The 18,640-nt window shown below is 44.5% G+C and overlaps 3 protein-coding genes across 14 annotated transcripts; 1 reads left to right on the forward strand and 2 right to left on the reverse strand.

Annotated features, from left to right (window-relative positions):
- Positions 1 to 1,076: 1,076 nt before the first annotated feature.
- Positions 1,077 to 15,465, reverse strand: LOC4576863 (DNA repair protein RAD51 homolog 3). 2 transcript variants are annotated; one of them, XR_009764528.1, is made up of 6 exons: positions 15,053 to 15,465; positions 14,882 to 14,988; positions 14,628 to 14,818; positions 14,432 to 14,563; positions 13,741 to 14,359; positions 1,077 to 1,897 (listed from the first exon to the last, which is right to left on the reverse strand). XR_009764528.1 is itself a non-coding variant. In XM_001230755.2 (5 exons), the coding sequence occupies exons 1-5, from the start codon at positions 15,211 to 15,213 to the stop codon at positions 14,078 to 14,080; spliced, it is 873 nt and encodes a 290-aa protein (XP_001230756.2). In that variant the 5' UTR covers positions 15,214 to 15,465; the 3' UTR covers positions 11,782 to 14,077. The 2 variants fall into 2 exon arrangements, 1 of the variants encoding a protein (XP_001230756.2); XM_001230755.2 differs by lacking the exon at positions 1,077 to 1,897 and having other exon boundaries at positions 11,782 to 14,359.
- On the forward strand, positions 2,929 to 14,067 carry LOC1271530 (annexin B9). 11 transcript variants are annotated; one of them, XM_559572.7, is made up of 6 exons: positions 2,929 to 3,098; positions 5,814 to 5,903; positions 8,991 to 9,473; positions 9,558 to 9,783; positions 9,855 to 10,036; positions 12,861 to 13,244. In XM_559572.7, exons 2-6 carry the CDS (start codon positions 5,874 to 5,876, stop codon positions 12,912 to 12,914), a joined length of 975 nt encoding a protein of 324 aa, XP_559572.2. In that variant the 5' UTR covers positions 2,929 to 3,098; positions 5,814 to 5,873; the 3' UTR covers positions 12,915 to 13,244. The 11 variants fall into 11 exon arrangements, with proteins under 11 accessions (XP_559572.2, XP_003436620.1, XP_003436619.1 ...); XM_003436572.2 differs by having other exon boundaries at positions 2,980 to 3,098; positions 10,929 to 13,244; XM_003436571.2 differs by lacking the exon at positions 12,861 to 13,244 and adding an exon at positions 13,449 to 14,067 and having other exon boundaries at positions 2,981 to 3,098.
- Positions 15,466 to 15,554: 89 nt separating the features above from the next.
- LOC1271531 (GPI mannosyltransferase 3) lies at positions 15,555 to 18,569 on the reverse strand. The gene is made up of 3 exons (XM_310348.8): positions 17,696 to 18,569; positions 16,763 to 17,614; positions 15,555 to 16,692 (listed from the first exon to the last, which is right to left on the reverse strand). Exons 1-3 carry the CDS (start codon positions 17,818 to 17,820, stop codon positions 16,110 to 16,112), a joined length of 1,560 nt encoding a protein of 519 aa, XP_310348.7. The 5' UTR covers positions 17,821 to 18,569; the 3' UTR covers positions 15,555 to 16,109.
- Between the last annotated feature and the right edge of the window lie 71 nt (positions 18,570 to 18,640).

Here is an 18,640-nt window from a genome sequence, read left to right on the forward strand (position 1 = left end):
CGAGGTACATTGTCCGTACCCGCTAGTGTAATTTTGATTTTGGCTAGCGCTCCCAGCGGCGGCGTATCGTAGCATTTTGCCAAACAATTTGAAGTCGCTGCAGAAAATATGTTATTTTTCCATGTTTTTACTTAAACTGGGCTGGAAAACGGTTTGCAATTGGTAAATACATATGTTGTACAAGTATTTCAGCCATTTTTGTATCATAAAACGGCGAAAAAAACACTTAAATTTGAGATCCGACACGACCATTCCCTCGATGACCAAAAAAGCTTTCACCAGCCGCCGCCAGATGCGTTAGTCAAAATCGAAATACTCTAGCGAGTACGGACAATGTCCCCCGGCCTTTACGTAATTGATGGATGACGCCTAATGCTGTATGGCCGGATTTGCTATCTGGGCAGTTCGGGAAGCTACGTCGGCTAGCGTCCTCTATTGGTAAGTAGCCGCACTAACCATTATCGCGCACAAATTCGACGCATCCCCACGCAGCATGGAAACGGATCCGCAAAGTGGGCTTAATTTTCTCTTCTCTTTGGAACAGGATCGCAGGAGCCGAAGAAGGTATCCGAAAAGCGCGTGCATACATAGACATCGTGCCCCCTCCTCCATCTAAACGGTATTGCGCATATCCGCAACGGTATGGGCGAAACTGCAAGCAAAATAACCAGGGAAACATAAATCTAGGAGACTAAAGCGGCAATAAGCGATCGAGATACGCTCATTCTCTCCTTCGTGTTATCAGATATTATCCTGTTATCTCGCTTCTTGTGATTGGCTAATGATGATTGGCGATTGGGGTTATTGTCTCACTGGTTATGTCCGTTAGACCACAAAAGGTGGCCATGATCGTGCTACAATTGGCGGAAGTTTTGGCCTGGCAGTATCGATTTGCAGACAAGCCTTCTCCACGTGACCTGCTCTCATGTTAATGTTATCAATATCTGCCGAAAGAAAGAGAGGGACGGATTTCTTTCCTGCTTTCCCCTGCACTGATAGGGGAATAACGCCATAAAAAAATCGTTTTGAACCGAAATCAGCGTAATTGTCACGCAAAAAGTCGAAACAGATTCTCATTTAGATTCCCTTTTTTAGTGGTAAACAATTTTCACCAATATTACCTTTTTATTTTTATCACTGAATAAACAATTTAAAATTAATAGGGATTTTATGTCACAAACATTTTATTGCATTTAAACGCTATTACGATTTCTAATAATCAACCATGATCAAGATTATTCTTATCACCGTTGTAATTGCCAAAATACATTTTGAATTAGTTATATAGAACTAGGGTTATATTAAGAATAGTAAAGAGTAGATTCATATAAAACTGACTCATACCAATCATCCACAAGTACAAAACTACACAACAGTCTAGGAACTGTTTAAAAACTGCGCTGAACAAATAACATCTAGTATCTCGCACAAACTTCTATTAATGAAAGTGAAAAATGTGAAATACAATTACCGTTAACAAAAACAATAATAAACTAAATGCCGAGTCATATACAACAAAAGCTTTCATCCGGCTTCTAACGAAAAGCTCGCTTAAAGCTCTTTATCGCTGTGTGAGTGTGGGCGCACAGTGAGTGACTCTTATGATCACTAATAAACGTTGATGCTGCGGTAAGTAGATTGTCTCAAATTGTGCACGGAATGACCTGTTTGTATGTATCAGTTTAATAGTAAACAAGAAAGTAGATGAAACTTTACAGTGCATTTAAATATAAATATAAAAATAGCATCATTTTTATATCACAGATCAATGGTGATATCCGAAGCACACAGTGTAGTGAGAATGAAAGACTCTAGATCAAGATTTAATATCAAAGGATGTTATTTAAGTTCAAACTTCAATGAAGAGGTCATCAATATGAGACGAGCTGAGCTTTTCCTGTAATTGAAAATGAAAGTAAAACAACAGCCATTACTAATAAAAATATTAATACATCAAAACGCACCTGAAATGCAATACAAATAGTTTATAGCTGATACACAGCTTATACAATACAAGATGCAAGGGTTTATGAATGGTGACGAATGGTTTGCAATGAAGACAGTAGTAACGTCACTACTCTGCCGCTATCAAGAGCTATTAGAGATGCTATGTAACCTTCGTCACCGGATGAATCATGCACGAGTTCCACAAAAAAGCACAGATGATTCAGATGTGTTGGTAGTATTAATTTCATTCGATGATCCCACCAACAGCGGCTAGTCAAGGCAGTTGGAACTGCATGGTTTAGTTTGACTGATTGAAAGTGAAGCTAAACACCGAATCAAAATTGTATCTTCTGTTTTCCCCTCTATTTTCCTATTTTAATTCCGTTTCTGCACCCGTGTTGCATATAATCTGTGCCTAACTTTGGCTTACACATTAAGCAAACACCGACCCGCCAAAGTGTATTTCCGTTTTATCTTCATAAATCAGATAAATCTTTTAGATAAAAATAAAAATTTAGCTTTAAGCTTCATAGAGGACAGGCTGGCATGTATTGGTAACAAGCACTCAAGTACAATGGGCAAAGAGTGTAGCATTGACGGTAAAATTTATAAAATGTTTTGTTTTTGTATTTTTTTGTTAAATATTGCGAATGGTATAAAATGATATTAAGAATTATAACAAGCAATATTTCATCGTTACACAATTTATTAATCCTGAAATTATCGCTAATTCTAAATTATGATGACATTTATTACACTATTGTTATTGCTTAAATGACGTGTTTATTTACTTGTTTGTTGATTTATTTTTTAACGATAAGAAATAATAACAACACAACAATTTATTTAAAAAAACATTTTTTTTTTAATTTGTTTATATTTATTTAAATTTTATTATTTAATTAGTCACACAAACAAAACGAAAAAGAACAGACCATTATTCGTATACTTATACAAAGATATATTTTATCAAAACACTCAAATCGCCACTGAAACCACTGTGAAGCAGCATATTTACAAGCGCACTAGCGTGTGTGAGAGACTACCGCATCCATGTAAAGGTGTGCGGCATAGTTAAAGGGAAGCTCGCTTAACTGAGCTCCACAGCGCGAAAATCAAGTTCAGTTGCACTCAGTTCGTCGTTGCGTGTGGTTAGTATCCAGCAGCTGGGGAGTGAAATAGTGTTGTGAATAGTTTTTTTTCCCACAGCGCATTAGCGTAACATTCCTCTCTTCATACCGGACTTAGTTTTTAGTATTCCCTTTAGTGTGTGTTTGTGTGCTACGTGGAGTTTTCAGCACACGCTTATTTAGTAACATTTAGCGCAGTTGTAGTTTAATGCAGTATAAGCTGTTTGCTGCATTAAAAACCCCCGATTCTCATACTCGGCCACGGTGGCATCGTTTTTGGTGTTGTTGGTGGCGTGGAATGCCGGTTGCCGATGACCATAACAGCCAAAAGGGGGGAGAGAGAGCAAGAGCGAACAAAAACTGCGCGCACTCCAAATGTGTGCTCCCCCCTGTGTGCCCAAAAGCTGCTTTGATCAAATACGTTTGTGTCGACAGCACGAACGAAAGAGAAGCGACTCTGTTTTCTTCCCTACACACTCCAGCTTCTTTTGATGTGTGCTTGATTGCATCCACAGTAGACATCGTTACAAAAAGAGGAGATAGCAACACACGAACCAGAATTGATGCGAAGCCAAACTCCACACTCTTGAGATGGAAAGAATTCGGCTAATGAACCGTCGAGAACAAATTCACAATAGCAGCGGCGGCGGCGGGGTCAAACCCGGGGTGGCGTTGAGGGTCGATTTGTGTGGTTTTGTTATTTTATTATATTTTTTGCCCCCCACCATGTCCACCACCGTTTTGGTACGCGCTCGATCGTAACAGGTTCGAAACGCAAACGCACCGCTACCAATACACCCCAAACGCCGGCTCGTAAAAATGTGGTTGTCTTTTTCATTCCCGGTTTGACTGTGTGGCAGTGAGCGGGCAAAGACGCGATACTTTTCACGGTTGCTAGCTAAATTTAACGATGATTTGGCGCGCGGTCATCTTACATACTTTCTTTCGCGCGAACGAACAGTCACATTCAACAGCAGCAGCAGCACACACACTGACAGTCTCTGTTTCGTATCAGAGATAGAGCGAAACTACACCGGCAGTGGGTTACATGCACTGCTTTCTCCGTGACGCTTGGTTGGCATGATGGTCACACCGTTGTAACGTTTCACGTGTCACGTGTGAGTCTAAAGATCCACAAGCCCCGAAGGGAGTGGTCTTTACAAATAGGAGACTATCTCTATCTGTTTGTTCCAACTGTTCATAAGAGCCGGGGAGTGTAGTATACAAGTATACAGCAAACCAGATGGCGTTGTTATTATTAGCGCAGTGTTTCGACCGATCACTCCTGGGTAGAGTATTTTTCTCCAGAGAGTTGGATCGTGATGGCACGTTCAAAGCCAACAGCAGCGAAACATGTTCATTCGCTAAGCCAAACTAAACCAAAAGTTTGTATAGGTGTAAAACATCTACACAATTAGCACATCACCAATACAACCAGCGGATGATGCTCTGATGCAAACAGAAGACAGCAGAACACGGTTGCGGAATGACATCATCCGGTTGGAGCATTTAGCGTTCTGTTTCGTTGAGTTAAAAACAGTCGATCATGGGGAGACTACAGCGCCATGTTTTGCCGTTGAGTTTTTAAGTTGTTATTTTTTTATTTTTCGCTATAAACACATTTGTGAGTTACCTTGAAATCGCATATTTCTCTGTAAAGATATTGAATTTGATAGTACATTACAAAAATTGGCCCAAATGTCTTTAAACCAATGATTGAATCCACATTTCGTAACGAAACTGTTCATTTCATGTTTGCATTACAAGAATAACATAAATATACAACGTTCCAATGCAACCAATCAGAAATATTAACGCTAATTCCTTAACTGAGCCCATAGGACATGCCTAAAGCTAAAGTATAAAATGAACTTTTGTGTAGATTAGTTTCAAACAAATTATAACGCTTCAAACTTCGCTCACACTCATAGCAGGGAATCCATCAAATACAGTACAGTAAAAGACCCCACCAACATACCAACGAATAAAAAATGTATTGAATCCTAATTAAGGTATCATTTATATCACCCTCACGTCATTCTCATTCACCTCGGGACTAAGTGTAATTATTCCCACCATGCCGCCATAACACAGTGCGAAGAAATCGAACAGCTCTTGCATTATTCTTATCCAAAGTTCCTAACGCCGCTAGAGAGTGCGTGCCACAGAGTGGAGAACACAAAGTGGGAATGGAACACAAGCCGAAGTGTAATGGTGGGAGCGGACCCGACTCACGTTGAATGATTAAACCATGCCGCGCATACACGTCGGTTCCAACTGCATTCTTCTCGCATTACAATGCGTTTTACACGCAGGCGTCGATCTTTCCTCATGCGCCATGCGATCACTCACACGTGTTTGGTTTTTTCGTTCCTCGGTTGTTATAGCAGGTTGATTCTACCTACTACAACTCTGTTGGCAATGGGTATTTTAGTTCTGTTTTTCACTCCCATCCTACACACAAGCGCACAGTTGGGAAGCGGGGCCGAGTTAGACGCCGGCTAACCTAATTCTCACATTAACGGTGACGCTCCAACGCACTCTGGGTGGGATGGTTTTGGGGTGGTGAAAGTCGCCCAAGTGAAATCGCGCTTTTTGACAGTGGAATACAGTCTCGGGAGACCATGTCGGTGTTACTTATGCCACCAGCATGCCACCAGCGCACACCTACCTAAGCATAAATTTAAGACCCTACTTTTTTTGATATTTTCTTTTTTTTTATTTTCTTCTTTACAGATACCTGCTACATTGAGTGATTATCTCTCAGTACCTTTATAAAAACCAACCGACATAAAAATGAGCTCTTCGCAGTATTATCCATTCCAAGTAAGTATTAACCCGATACAGCCCTCGCTAAGCCGACCTGCTCATTACATATGCCCTCTGAATCATTGAAGTACGCGAGAGCAGTGAATAGCGCGTCATTGCATCTCTTGAAATGGATTCATATGCACATATGCACCTTGTAGGCGTGGAAACGTTCGGCGAACCGCTCTCACACATACACAGCTACAAAAAATAAAGCCCACCCACTAACACACCATGCACAACACACTATCGATTACTGTACACTTAAACATATTGGCTCAAATGAGCGACGCCACTTACTCACGTTCCACTTGGTGCAACAATACTGCTGGGCGCAGTTGCAGCATGCAGTAAGCAGTTCACAATAGACGCTTACATCTTAAAGTGCTCATAGAAATTGTTGTTGTTGTTGTAGTTGTAGAACAACATGTTATCAATCGCATCACTGTGATGTAATTGACACCACACAGCTGGCTTGTAATCTCTGCTGTACCATCCAATCATCTCTACTAGCTGATAACGATCGTGTTTCGCCAACATTTTAATGTGGAGCAGAAAATATGCCCAGTATCTTTATTTGCATCAAAACTAACAACCTATGGGACGATGGGAGCGGTTCCCTCTGGGCAACTTCTGCCTTCATGTACGAAATATGCACCCTACTCCCTTCTTCTGCTGAATATATTTCGCCTTGACACATACCAACTCTCAAAGTATGACATCATCGCAATGGCACTAAACGTTGTTCTGCAATGGCTCTTTTAGGCGGACGCATCGGCTGTTCGTGTCTTTCGCGTAAATCCTGCCGCCCTCTGTGTGTAGGAATGTTTCCACACTAATGAGAAGACGCATTGATTGGTCGGAAGCGGAAGAAATCCATTACCATCGCACGCTTTATCGTGTCCTTCCCCCCATTGCGTAGTGGTACGTTTGTATGTGTGTGTGCGTGTGTTTCTGTGTTCCGGTGTCTAGTCAGCACGGCGCCAGGGATTTTCCTACTACATTCTCTGTGTCAGAAAACACCCCACTAACTGGGCATGAAGGAGGTGTGTCATCATAACCATTAGCAATCCTCCAGTGCATTTCGACCCTCCAAGGTCTCATTTTAATGGGCGATTGAAAGTAACAGCGGACATGAAGTGAACAGCAGGATGATGGACACCCGTTCGCTATGTTATTATTTTCTTTACTATGATCAACTGTATTAGTCACAGTCATGATGGTAAGATAATCAACATCAAAATTAGTAGAACAAAATTATCAGTTAAATCCATCTAAATTTGATATGAAACACATGGCTGTTTATAAATTAAACATTAACATGAATTTTGTTAGTAAATATACAGCCCAACCGGTGGCGTGTATTCAATCATAATATTTACAGTGCAATAAAAAATTCGTATTAGTCAAAAGATACAAATAAATGTACACCAAACAAGATGATTCATCTACAGCTGCAATTTTCTGTAGAAAAAATGTATGACGAATAGCAAAAACACGTTCCAAATGCGATCTTGTGATCTTTCGTCATGACCGTCGTGGTTGACGATTGTTTTTAGTCAGCCCCCTCCAACCGTCCCACTGCCCTGCCGGATTAAACCTTGAACGTGAACCAACCCCGCGGCCACACCAACGGCATTGACGGCATGTGGCATCATAAACCACAATAATGTCAGTGAGCAGCCCCACGCAGCTCTCTATTGTCATTGTTCCGCTCCGCACCTTCCGCTAGCAAACGGATTGCCCCGGGCTGTAAGATCAATTAAAGTGCAAAGCTTCCGTGTCACCTACAGCACCTGATCGCATCGCACGGGGTTATTAAGCTGCACGGAAACCAACCGTTTGCAGGAAATATCTTACCATTTTCCATTCCGTAAACACAAACACACATACATATTACAGTGTGACTGTTGGTGTAGTATTATATTGATTAATATTTTTTAGAGCCAATCCCTCCCTAAAACACCCACTAAAACGGGGAAAGGCACAGTAGATTGTAGCCTATCGCCCTCCAAATGGCTATACAACAACATTGGGGCGGCTTGATAAGCTCAACCAATCCGAGCGAAAGTGGAAACGTGTGAAAATGGAAGGTTAGTGGAGGAAATAATCGATACTAGAGCTTTCCACCGCACGCCAATATGGTTTTCCGTATGGTGTGCGCCCTTGTTTGTTGTCCCTTTGCCGGTATAGATGTATGTAGGCAGAGGCGGGAAAACCACCAACTGACCTTAATTGGTGTCGGCTGAAGGGCTGGAAAAGCGTACCGAAAGAGAAATGAAAGGCCTTTTCTGTAATAGATGTACCAATTTTAGTGTATACAATATTCAGCATGATGAGTAGTAGTAGCGATAGTAGTAAGACGAATTGTATAAATGAATTTGCCTCCCATCTATTGAAAGCATAACACAAGTCATCATTGTCGATGATTGAGGTCTTGGGCTGTTTTTTCGTAGTGTGTAGTGTGTAACGATATCAATCGCGTATTGATACGATCGTTCCATAACACAAAAGACCTACAAAAAGGAACGCGAATAGCATTCTAGAAACGATCATCGTTTATCATCGTCATCCAGCGTAATTGTGCAGGTAGTGTGGAATGTGGATGATTAGTAATTTCGGTAGAGTCGATTTTCGTAATGGAATTGTGGCCAACCCATCGACCACCACATCCCACCGGGAAGGATTTGTTTCAAATGTTCCGATTCATTCCCTGATTCAATTCCAAACAACGCCCAAATGCAGACACTAAACAGTTCCTGCAGTCAACTCGTACAGCGGACACGCGTACTGTTGCGCGGTCCACGCCATGGGGGATGTTCCGGCGGGGGGTATCTGTACGATCAGTTTGATTCCAAAGGCAGCATGTCCGATTCGTCCGAGGAAGAGGAACCGGCATACGTTGAGGTACCGGTGAGTGAGCGAAGCGATCCTACTACTGCCCAGAGCATTTATGGAAAAAGAGATGTAGAAATGAAACTGCTTTACTGCACGGTACACAGAAACATACACGAAAATTGGTTATTGGCGAGCACGTTAGCAATTGGATTGGTTTCGAAGTGCAGTGGGCGCTGTCATTAATCCAAACCACTTTTCTACCTCCAGTGCACACCGACCGTCTATCCGGCGGATCCGTTCGATGCCAACGAAGATGCCGGTACGCTCCGTACCGCGATGAAGGGTTTCGGCACCGACGAGAAGGCCATCATCGAGGTGCTGGCCCGCCGTGGCATCGTCCAGCGTCTGGAGATTGCCCAGGCGTTCAAGACCTCGTTCGGCAAGGATCTGATCAGCGATCTGAAGTCGGAGCTGGGCGGCAAGTTTGAGGACGTGATACTGGCGCTGATGACCCCGCTGCCCCAGTTCTACGCCAAGGAGCTGCACGATGCCATCTCGGGCATCGGTACGGACGAGGAGGCGATCATCGAGATTCTGTGCACGCTGTCCAACTACGGCATTCGCACGATCGCCGAGTTCTACGAGCAGATGTACAACGTTTCGCTCGAGTCGGATCTGAAGGGTGATACCAGCGGTGCGTTCAAGCGGCTATGCGTATCGCTCGTGCAGGGTAACCGTGACGAGAACAATGTAAGTGGTTGTATTTCAGATTGTTGAAACGCATATCACATCGTTCGTGCTTCAATGCGGGGTTTGGTATTCTCTCCTCTTCAGGGCGTCGATGAGGGTGCAGCGGCGGCCGATGCGCAGGCCCTGTTCGAGGCGGGAGAGGGCCAGTGGGGCACGGACGAGTCCGTGTTTAACCAGATTCTGGTGACGCGCTCCTACCAGCAGCTGCGCGCCGTGTTTGACATCTACGAGAGCCTCGCCGGCCACTCGATCGAGGATGCGATCAAGCGCGAATTCAGCGGTGCTATCGAGGAGGGCTTCAAGGCTATCGGTGAGTATTGGGGCGCGTCGCGACGAGGAGAACCAACGTAATAAACTTCATGTTTTTTGCCCCTCCAATAGTTCGTTGCGTCCGCTCGAAGGTTCAGTACTTTGCCAAACGTCTGCACAACTCGATGGCTGGCCTGGGCACGAACGATAAGACGCTGATCCGCATCATCGTCAGCCGCTCGGAGATCGATCTCGGCGACATCAAGGAAGCGTTCCAGGAGATGTACGGCAAGTCGCTCGAGTCATGGATCAAGGTACGTTTGTTGCGTTGGCTGTCGGAATACCCTCCATAATCGCTGTGTCTAATACCAACATACACACACACACACAAGTCAACATTTCATTCTCGCTTCCATTCACCTTTTTCGCTTTAAGTGTTTGTCTGAGAAAGTGGTCAAGATACGCCACCCACCAGAATCGCGTTGCGCACCACACATTCGCCCTTGACACAGTACAATTGCCTCTACCCCACTTACACCAACCAAGATACTAAGAGTGTGAAGATAACAATAATCACGACCCTCACTAATGTCTCATAGCCATCAAAATCTAAAAAAACGCCAGCTCCCAAGTACTTCGTATCTCTCTGCCTATGGGCGAAACATATACAGTGCCCTAAATTTGCAACACTGAACGGTAAATCTTCACCCAACGAGTATTTTTCGTATTTTTCACAAACACTGTCGAATGCATAAATGCGTTTGGAGCTGTTAGTTTGATTTCAAATATGTTAGTTGCATATATGTATCCTCCGGTTTTGTGTTTTGTACACCCGTAGCGCAAACTCAAAATTTCTGTTGTGTGTATGTTTCCCCCTTGTTACTCCATCCGATTGCCTATATGCTGCTTTTATAAATTATTTGGATTGTGTTGAAACATCTCAAGCTGAAAAACAACCAAAAACGTATGAGTGTGTGCGAGTTTCGGCTTTGGCCCTCACAGCGAAGCCATCTCGCCTCCTTTCATAATGCCATTCACAAACCGTCACCACCTTGAAGCAACATATTTCGCTAAGCAGCTTGCTCGTTCCCAAACAAACAGAATGCTTATTTGCAAATCCCTCCCCCCTCTTCCTACAAAACACCCCAAACCAGTCCCTGGCTTTACGCTACTGTACCATTACTACTACTGATGCTGTTTTTGCAGGGTGACACCTCGGGCGATTACAAGCGTGCCCTGTTGGCAATTTCCGGCTACCGGTGAATGGCGTTAGCGTTGCGCGAGTTAAAAGGGCAATGCTAAAAATGCATGCAAACATCACCTCAATTTTACACAATAACGTACCAAGCGGAATGAACACAGATTGTTTGTCAGGAGCTGTCTGACAACGATTTTACCTATCGCCACCAGCCACCATCGATTTTACCGATGGGTGGATTTTTGTTTTTCTTCTTTCTGCTCACACAAGAAACCGCAAACACGTCAAAAGAGGCAGCAGTTTGATTTGTAATTGTTAGTAAAGAACATCATTTAAAGTAGTCAGTTTGTATCACACATCTATCTTTAATGGACGCGTAATCTCGCGAAGGTTAACTCTCTCTCTCTCTCTATTTTTCATCTCAAACCACCGTTAATTCCATCACAAGCAGCTCTTATCAGCTCTTATTACATATTTCTTTTTAATTCGTAACACATACTTATTACTGCACCGCCAATAGTGTCCTATCGTGTGTGCCTTGTAGTAGTTGAAATGTGTGCACAACCGCACACACCTGCCAAATTGTGTAGCCAAAATGCTTTGAAATCAATTGATCGTTTCATAAAAATGTCATAGCATACATTACAAAAAAGTTACTTAAACAGCTGTTTAATTCGTTTTTGGTTTACGAAATAGTATTTCGTTTGTTTCTTTCCATACGCAAACTCATTGTTCACTGTGTAGTAGATTTGTTACGCGCCGCTATTCCTATACCGACTGTTGTGTACTGTTCAATAAATACTACTATTATCTAAATTTGAGCTTTACGGTGCAGCATTTATGGTGAGAAAGGACGTTTACGTTGTTTTGTTTTTTTTTTTGACGTTATTATTTGAATCAATTTCTCCTTTCCGATTGATTACAGGATATGCGTTGCTCTTATTTTCGGGGGAATGTTATCGCTTTATATGTTTTAAAATGTAGAACAATCACTATCACGGTGGTGTACTGTAGATTTCTTTCGGATGCATGCGTGTACTAACTTATATGCCCTCACACTACCAAACAGCGCACGATCACGTGCTGCACCTCTTCTACCCTAACGTGCCATTCTATCTAACGTCACTGCCGCTGTCTGTAATGCCGGCGCATGGAAACCGCCAGAACGGTTACGCCATATACGCGTTAACGTAACAATACAAACTTTATATATTTTTGTGTGTTTTTTTCTCTCTCTCTTTTTCTCCCTTTTTTGTAAAACCCCACACCCGTCCCACCCCTTTCATTTTTGTGTTGTGTACGCGTGTGTATGCGCCAACCACCATGCCAACACGCAGGAGGATCTTGGAGGCGATAATGCTAATCTGCTGTACCACTTGGCCGCTTACTAAAACACCATCTTTCCCGCTTTAAGAAATGCATACCCACCCAGACACGATACCGAGTGCTCGTCTGTCTACGTTCTTATCTTTACGGGCCTTTTTGAATGAGGTGATGATGCGAACGGTGATCGTCAAACATTGAAGATCACCCACCACCACCATCAACCGTGTCGGAAATAGGGCACGGAACGAAATGGAACAAATCATTATAGCAGTATTCTAAACCCTAATATCCCACATTCCAGTTGTTACATTCCAAGAATTGTGTTGTGTTTAAGCTTACTTGTGTATGACGCTCGTTTGATTGCGATCATCGTTTGAATGGGCTTCAGGTCAATCGGGTTACGGTCACGGTATCACGGTACTGCACACCACTATGCAAAAGCTAAATTTATCGACTAAAGTACACATCCGTCCGTTCACTACCCGGCGCTAGGATATGCAGCTTAAAGTGCCTTAATTAAGACGATTTCCCCCCAATCAATTCCCACCTTCTTATGTTTTGTTGTTTTCGGTTAAAAAAAAAAAACAAAACCAACCCATCCATCTCTTTCGCAGGAGGATGTCGGAGGGGACCTTGGCGACCTTCTGGCTACGTTGGCCTCGTTCTAGGCACACCAGTGCCAGATGCATTTTAACCGTGCGAGAGTCTGTTTTGCTTATAATCGGCAACAAGGCGTAGATGGTGAATGTTTCCGCGGTACGCAAGCATAGCTTCGAGCGAGTACCGATGCACAAAATGCGTTATTTTTTTTTAATTATTATTTAAATCGTCATCTAAAACAACAGCAACAGAAAAAACATAAATGTGCTTTTAATTTTGTTACAATGTTTTTTTGATCTTGTGATGTTAGCACTGGCACCAATGTGTGTAGATGTAACGATTGTGAAACCAACATGCAACAAACGTATTGGACAAATATACTCGTTGTTAACTTCAAACTACTGCCTCTTTTTTTTTTTTTTTTTTTTTTGTTCATTACTAAACCCCACTCACAGACAGAATCAGAAACGGGTAACAATTTTACACTTTCCCTTCCAATCGGTTTGCTTACCATCCCAACTAAATCGTTCCGTAACAATCTTGTCCCCACAACACCACAGAACATATAATATGACCGTGTTACTTCGCCACTCTTCTTCCAGGATGACATTGGAAGTGATCTTGGCAACTTGCTAGCTGAACTTGCCACTTACTGAGTCGCTTTGCCCAGCGTGATGCGCGTGTCCGAGCACTAACAAATCCCATCCAAAGCAACTGCTTCACTCTAATATTCACTAGCAGTGAACCACAATCGGTTCAATCGTCCCTAAATCATCTCCCGCACGTGTGTTTGATGTCAAAATGCGTGAAATACTCGTTGGTTATAGATAAAACAGTAAATAATTTAAAAGCAATCAATACCATAGTGTTACCCTGGCATTTCAATTCCCTTACCTGTGTATTGTTTGGTTCCACGCTCGCTCGCACCCATATCCCTCCGGAGTGTGCACACAATCGGTTTTGATCGAACTTTCCCCTTCCTTTCAGGACGATCTGAGCGGTGACTATCGGGATGTGTTGGTCACGCTAACCTCTTACTGAGTTACTTTTCGCGCTACATACACGCTACACCACCTTAACCTGTGCGAGACAGTTCCAGCCGGGCTGCACTGCACCCACTGCTGCAGGTTGTTGAATGGAATGTTTTGTCTTTCTGTTTTCCTATCACGTTCATTAATAAATGTTTCGCTTCCTTCGCTGCCCGGAAGGAAGGATATGTTACGATACGCTTCTAACCTTCCCGCTTGATGCCTCTTATGCCGGCTGGCTCGATGCGAAACGCTACCGTAACGCTTGGAAGAAAGTGTCCCTTTTCAATGGAAGCGACGTAGCTGGGCGGAGCTTGCGATTGTGCATCGAAATGGCTCTCATCGCGGCCGAGAAAGATGCGCTGGTTTACTTTGTGCGTAAGGCTGCCCCCGAGAGCGGGCACTATCTGCGGCACATCCGGCCGTTCGCCGCCGCCGCCGTCGACATCCGAAATGCGTGTTGTTACATCGTTCGTAACAATAACCTTTAGCGCGGGAAAGAAACGTTTGATACGCTCAAAGGAAGGTAAGTAATCGATGCAATTGCAGCCACTTACCACGCAGCCGAAACGGTGTGCGAGCTTATGCAGCAGGGTAAGTATTTCGTGAACACGCTTCACACGCTTCATCGAACGCGTGATTGTATTTCTGATCAGAAAGGATAGCGAATCTAGTACGATCAGTTTAATCTAAAAAAGGTAAACAATACAACTTAAATAAACGATTTATGCTGAAGCATGCAGTACCTCGTACCTTTTCACCATCGTACAGCCGGTTCTGCAGCACGGCTATTGCCTCTAGGATTTGGGTACAGTTCGTCACGTGCGAGTACAGGATGTTGTCCAGAGCGGTCGCTTCCGAAAATCCGGCAAGGGTTTCCTCCGGATTAAGCTTGTGGAGTAGCGCAATGTTTGCGCAGTGATTGTGACATGCCTTGGCCATTTCTATAAACAAAAACTCTATAAGCAGCTGCGCTCATCCACCAATAAATACTTTGCTCCGTTTACCTTGTACGCGCTGTGGAGAAAATCCATAATTCGTATCCAGGTAGACTGCCCGGCCCTGCAGACCACCGAGCTGCTGTGGTATCTGCACGTTTACCGCTAGCTGTAAGCTGAACAGGAGAAGGGAGTTATCTTCTGCGAAGGTATGGCAAGCGATGCACAAGCGGTCCTTACCAGAGTTGCGTTTTGCCGCTGCCGGGCGGACCACACAGTTCGGTGATCATTCCTTCCGGGATGCCACTGCCAAGCGCTAGGTCGAGATCTCTGCAGAACGTCACCAGCACGGTACGGGCCTCTTCCTCTCTCCACCAATCTAGTGCTGACTTTTTAAACATTCACAGTTACAAACACAAAAGGAGCACAGAAAGAGTTACACTTTTATAGATATTCACACATTTTTTTCCCAAATTTTTGCTTATTTGCACTGCTTTTTATACATTTATCCAGTGACTATGCGCGCCTTTTCGCCAAGATGTTTGTAAACAAAAAGTGTCAAACTGACTGACAGCCGGTGAGCAAAACAAAGTCGAGGAAGGACATTGTTCAGGCTGTTGTACACGGTTGCAATTTTAACTGTTCATTTCAAATTCGCATGTGTCACCGTTCGTTGAATATTTCGCTATCATTTAAATTCTAATCCAGAATACTCCTTATTTGCTAAAGTAAAAGCAACTTATTTTTCTTCATTATGTTAGAAAATTCACTTTTATTAAATTTGCACAAAATTTCCTACAAACTATATTGTCATCAGTGGGAAGCATCAAATCAGCTTACTTACAATCGATCGTGGATAAAACTATTCTTCACTCGTAAAACCTGGCAGTGTGGTAGATAAAATCACTGCTAGTGACATGTTTCAGCAAATAAATGAAAAAAAAAACTCTAACCAAAATTGAACCTAGTCTGGAGAGGGAAAAAACAAACCACTTACACATCTAGATGTTACACGAATTCGTAATCATTGCATAAGAAATCGTTAAATTAAAGTACATTTTGTACTTTGCCTCCATACACCCTACGAGAACTGTTATTAATCTAACCGCTTTTAAATAGCTATTCCAAATATTAAATTTGTATGTTTTTTTTGTTTATGTTTCTATCCTGTAGCAGGCTAGTAAAACAAAGATTGTTCAAAAAAATTCAATTAAGGAAAAAATGGATGAAAAATAATTTTGTTTGCTTTTTTGTTCAACTTTTGATTGTGGTCGTTTTGATCGTCTACCTCGTACCTTTACGGGTTGTACAAAGGATCCGATTCGTCCTCCATCGCAGGAACTGCGGTCGTCGACGTGGTACTACTGGCACCCGATGCTGCATTACGATCGTAACGCTCGTAAACCTTTACAAACCCGCCAACGCGCTCCGTCGGATAGTCGGTGTGAAAGAAGGACACCTTTTCCTGGTAAATCGAGAGGAAATCCTTCAGCTGTGGCTCGAGCACATCGAACGTGACCACGTGCGTGGGAAGAGCGCTGAGCGGATGGACGGGCAGGTTCTTGCGCACCCAGCCCATCGGATTAGCGTAGAACTGGTCTGCCTCGTCCAGATAGTTCGGCTGGTCGGTCAGGTTCGGCTCGCAGTGCAGGAAACGCATCGTCACATTCTGATGCACGTGGCTGTAGAACGGTGTCGAGTGGCAGGGCATCAGGAACAAGATCTTGGCCGGGTTGTTAAACTCGTCGCGGTAGTCCTTGGCGGTGGTGGCCAGGTAAGGCATCACGTCCAGCGTGCCCCGCTGATGGACTAGCCCGGTGTAGCCCGCCATCAACCCGTTCACCGATAGGATTATCAGCGCCGTAAACCAAATCATTTTGCTACGGAAAAAAGTACACAAGAAAAGCATTACAAATGTGTGTTTTGTTGTTGTCCCTCCGCAAAAAGTACCTCGAAGCTTTGCGGCTCCAGCGAGCGAGATAGTCGGCCGTGATGAACAGGCACATCGGCAACACCGGCAGCAGGAAGCGGAACTCTTTGTGCGCTAGCAACGAATACACCAGCACGGTGAAACACACCGAAAGCAGCAGGATGGCGCGCTCCTTGTACACCTTGCGGTGGCGCACGGATTCGTAGCCAGCCGCCAGGAACGGCAGCACACTGACGCCGAGCACGGTCGGCAGCCCGGCGGAGAGATACCAGTACCATGGGTGCTCCCCGTAGAAGCTACCCACACCCTTCAGCACGTTGTACTTCAGGAATTCGTACGACGAGAAAACGACCGCCCCGTGGAAGTAGCTGTCCACGCCGACGCAGAGCGCCCCGGTCAGCAGACCGATGAGCAGGTAGCGCTTCAGCAGCAGCTCCCAGGTCGGGTGGGTGGACTTTTTGATGTGATACAGGCACAGCGGTACCCACGGTATGACCGAGGTCGGCCGGACAAAGAACGACAGGGCGACCGGCCACAGGAACCGGGTGCACTCCGAGGCCCACGGGAAGTAGCTGAGCGCGATCATGGTCAGCGACGTTTCCAGCGTGTTGGCGAGCGTGCGCGAACCGACGTAGAACCAGCACCAGGAGGAAGCGAGCAAAAAGGTGGACCATTTGCTTTGCCGGCACCACACGTGGAACCGATAGTCGGCGTACGCGCTCAGGCATGCCTGCAAAATCCGGGGCAGCAGCGTAAGCAGCTCGGCCGAGTCCAACCCAACCAGGGCCAACAGTTTGTACAGACCGGCAAAGGTCGCCGGGTAGAGGTAGCTTCTCATGCCGGCCGCCCATTCCCAGGTAAGATGGCCGTAGCTGCAAGTACAAGAAGAAGGAGAAGAAGAAGATGTCCGGTTACTACAAAAAAAAACAAAACCAAAGGTCACCAAAACGCACCCGAACGCTAGACGATGGGCCACCTCGAGGCTTTGCCAGTACTCATCCGGCACAAACCAGGTCGTTACGAGAAACACTGACGCAATGCGTACCGCAACGAAAAACCAAAACGTTCGGTTCCACATTTCTGGACGGTCGCGTCAGAACTCTGGTATTCTTCCTTCTCCGCAATGCTGGGTGCGCTACGGCTGTGGGACCTCCACGGGGAAGGTTTAACACGCGCTTTAACTGTTTGCCACCCCCCGCGGGGCGATGGTATGGGGCTCAACGGTCACACACACGCACACACTCTCACTAGCTGGATGGTTCACGGTCAAGCTACCGGGCTTCGATGCGATGCAAATGCTTCACCAGCCTCCAGTAGGCCTCGGCTTTTTTCGAACAATCTATACACGTGTTTGATTGGAAACTGTCGAAACGATGCGCAATCCGTATGCGAACTGCTCTCACGCTTTGGGCGAAAGTAATGCTCCGTCGCCGTTCCGTGTGGTCGACACTGCTTGTACCTTCGTCGCACTTTGCCAGTGGATGGTGTGGCGTGTGGAGCTTAAGCACCACGAGATCCGTTCAGTCCGGACGCGACGAAAATAAACTTATGCTCTCTTCGCCGCTGCGGTGCGTGACGTTTTGTTTTGCCTCACTTCGCGTGATGCGTGCTGTTGCTGCTGCTGCCGATGATGATGATGATGATGATGACGTAACCGTTGTACAGGAGAAAAAGAAAACGAAATGGCGGTTGTTTGCTGTGTGTCGGGTGTTTTTGAATAAGTTCTGTACCCGATGCTACAGTACGATTCTTCACGAAAAAATGTTTGCTATTGCTATAGATACTGGTCGAAATTTGATGTTCCATCCTCACGGACAGAAACATGGAATCGTGGGTATTAAAATGTTCTAAAAAATTAAAAATAACAGCGATAAATGAAAAAGCTTTCAAAACTACGA

Source organism: Anopheles gambiae, chromosome 2 (assembly GCF_943734735.2).
Source record: "Anopheles gambiae chromosome 2, idAnoGambNW_F1_1, whole genome shotgun sequence".
NCBI classification, from domain to species: Eukaryota; Metazoa; Arthropoda; class Insecta; order Diptera; family Culicidae; genus Anopheles; species Anopheles gambiae.

Excerpts from the sequence above, each read along its gene's own strand:
- LOC1271530 (XM_003436572.2), top strand. The coding sequence starts at position 5,874 with ATGAGCTCTTCGCAGTATTATCCATTCCAA. Across the intron at positions 9,784-9,854 it reads GGAGGGCTTCAAGGCTATCG|TTCGTTGCGTCCGCTCGAAG; the intron begins GTGAGTATTGGG and ends CCCCTCCAATAG. Across the intron at positions 10,037-10,928 it reads CGCTCGAGTCATGGATCAAG|GGTGACACCTCGGGCGATTA; the intron begins GTACGTTTGTTG and ends CTGTTTTTGCAG.
- LOC4576863 (XM_001230755.2), bottom strand. The coding sequence starts at position 15,213 with ATGTTTAAAAAGTCAGCACTAGATTGGTGGAGAGAGGAAGAGGCCCGT. Across the intron at positions 14,989-15,052 it reads AGCGGCAAAACGCAACTCTG|CTTACAGCTAGCGGTAAACG; the intron begins GTAAGGACCGCT and ends TCTCCTGTTCAG. Across the intron at positions 14,819-14,881 it reads TTCTCCACAGCGCGTACAAG|AAATGGCCAAGGCATGTCAC; the intron begins GTAAACGGAGCA and ends TTTTGTTTATAG.
- LOC1271531 (XM_310348.8), bottom strand. The coding sequence starts at position 17,820 with ATGTGGAACCGAACGTTTTGGTTTTTCGTTGCGGTACGCATTGCGTCA. Across the intron at positions 17,615-17,695 it reads GCCCATCGTCTAGCGTTCGG|CTACGGCCATCTTACCTGGG; the intron begins GTGCGTTTTGGT and ends TTGTACTTGCAG. Across the intron at positions 16,693-16,762 it reads TGGAGCCGCAAAGCTTCGAG|CAAAATGATTTGGTTTACGG; the intron begins GTACTTTTTGCG and ends TTTTTTCCGTAG.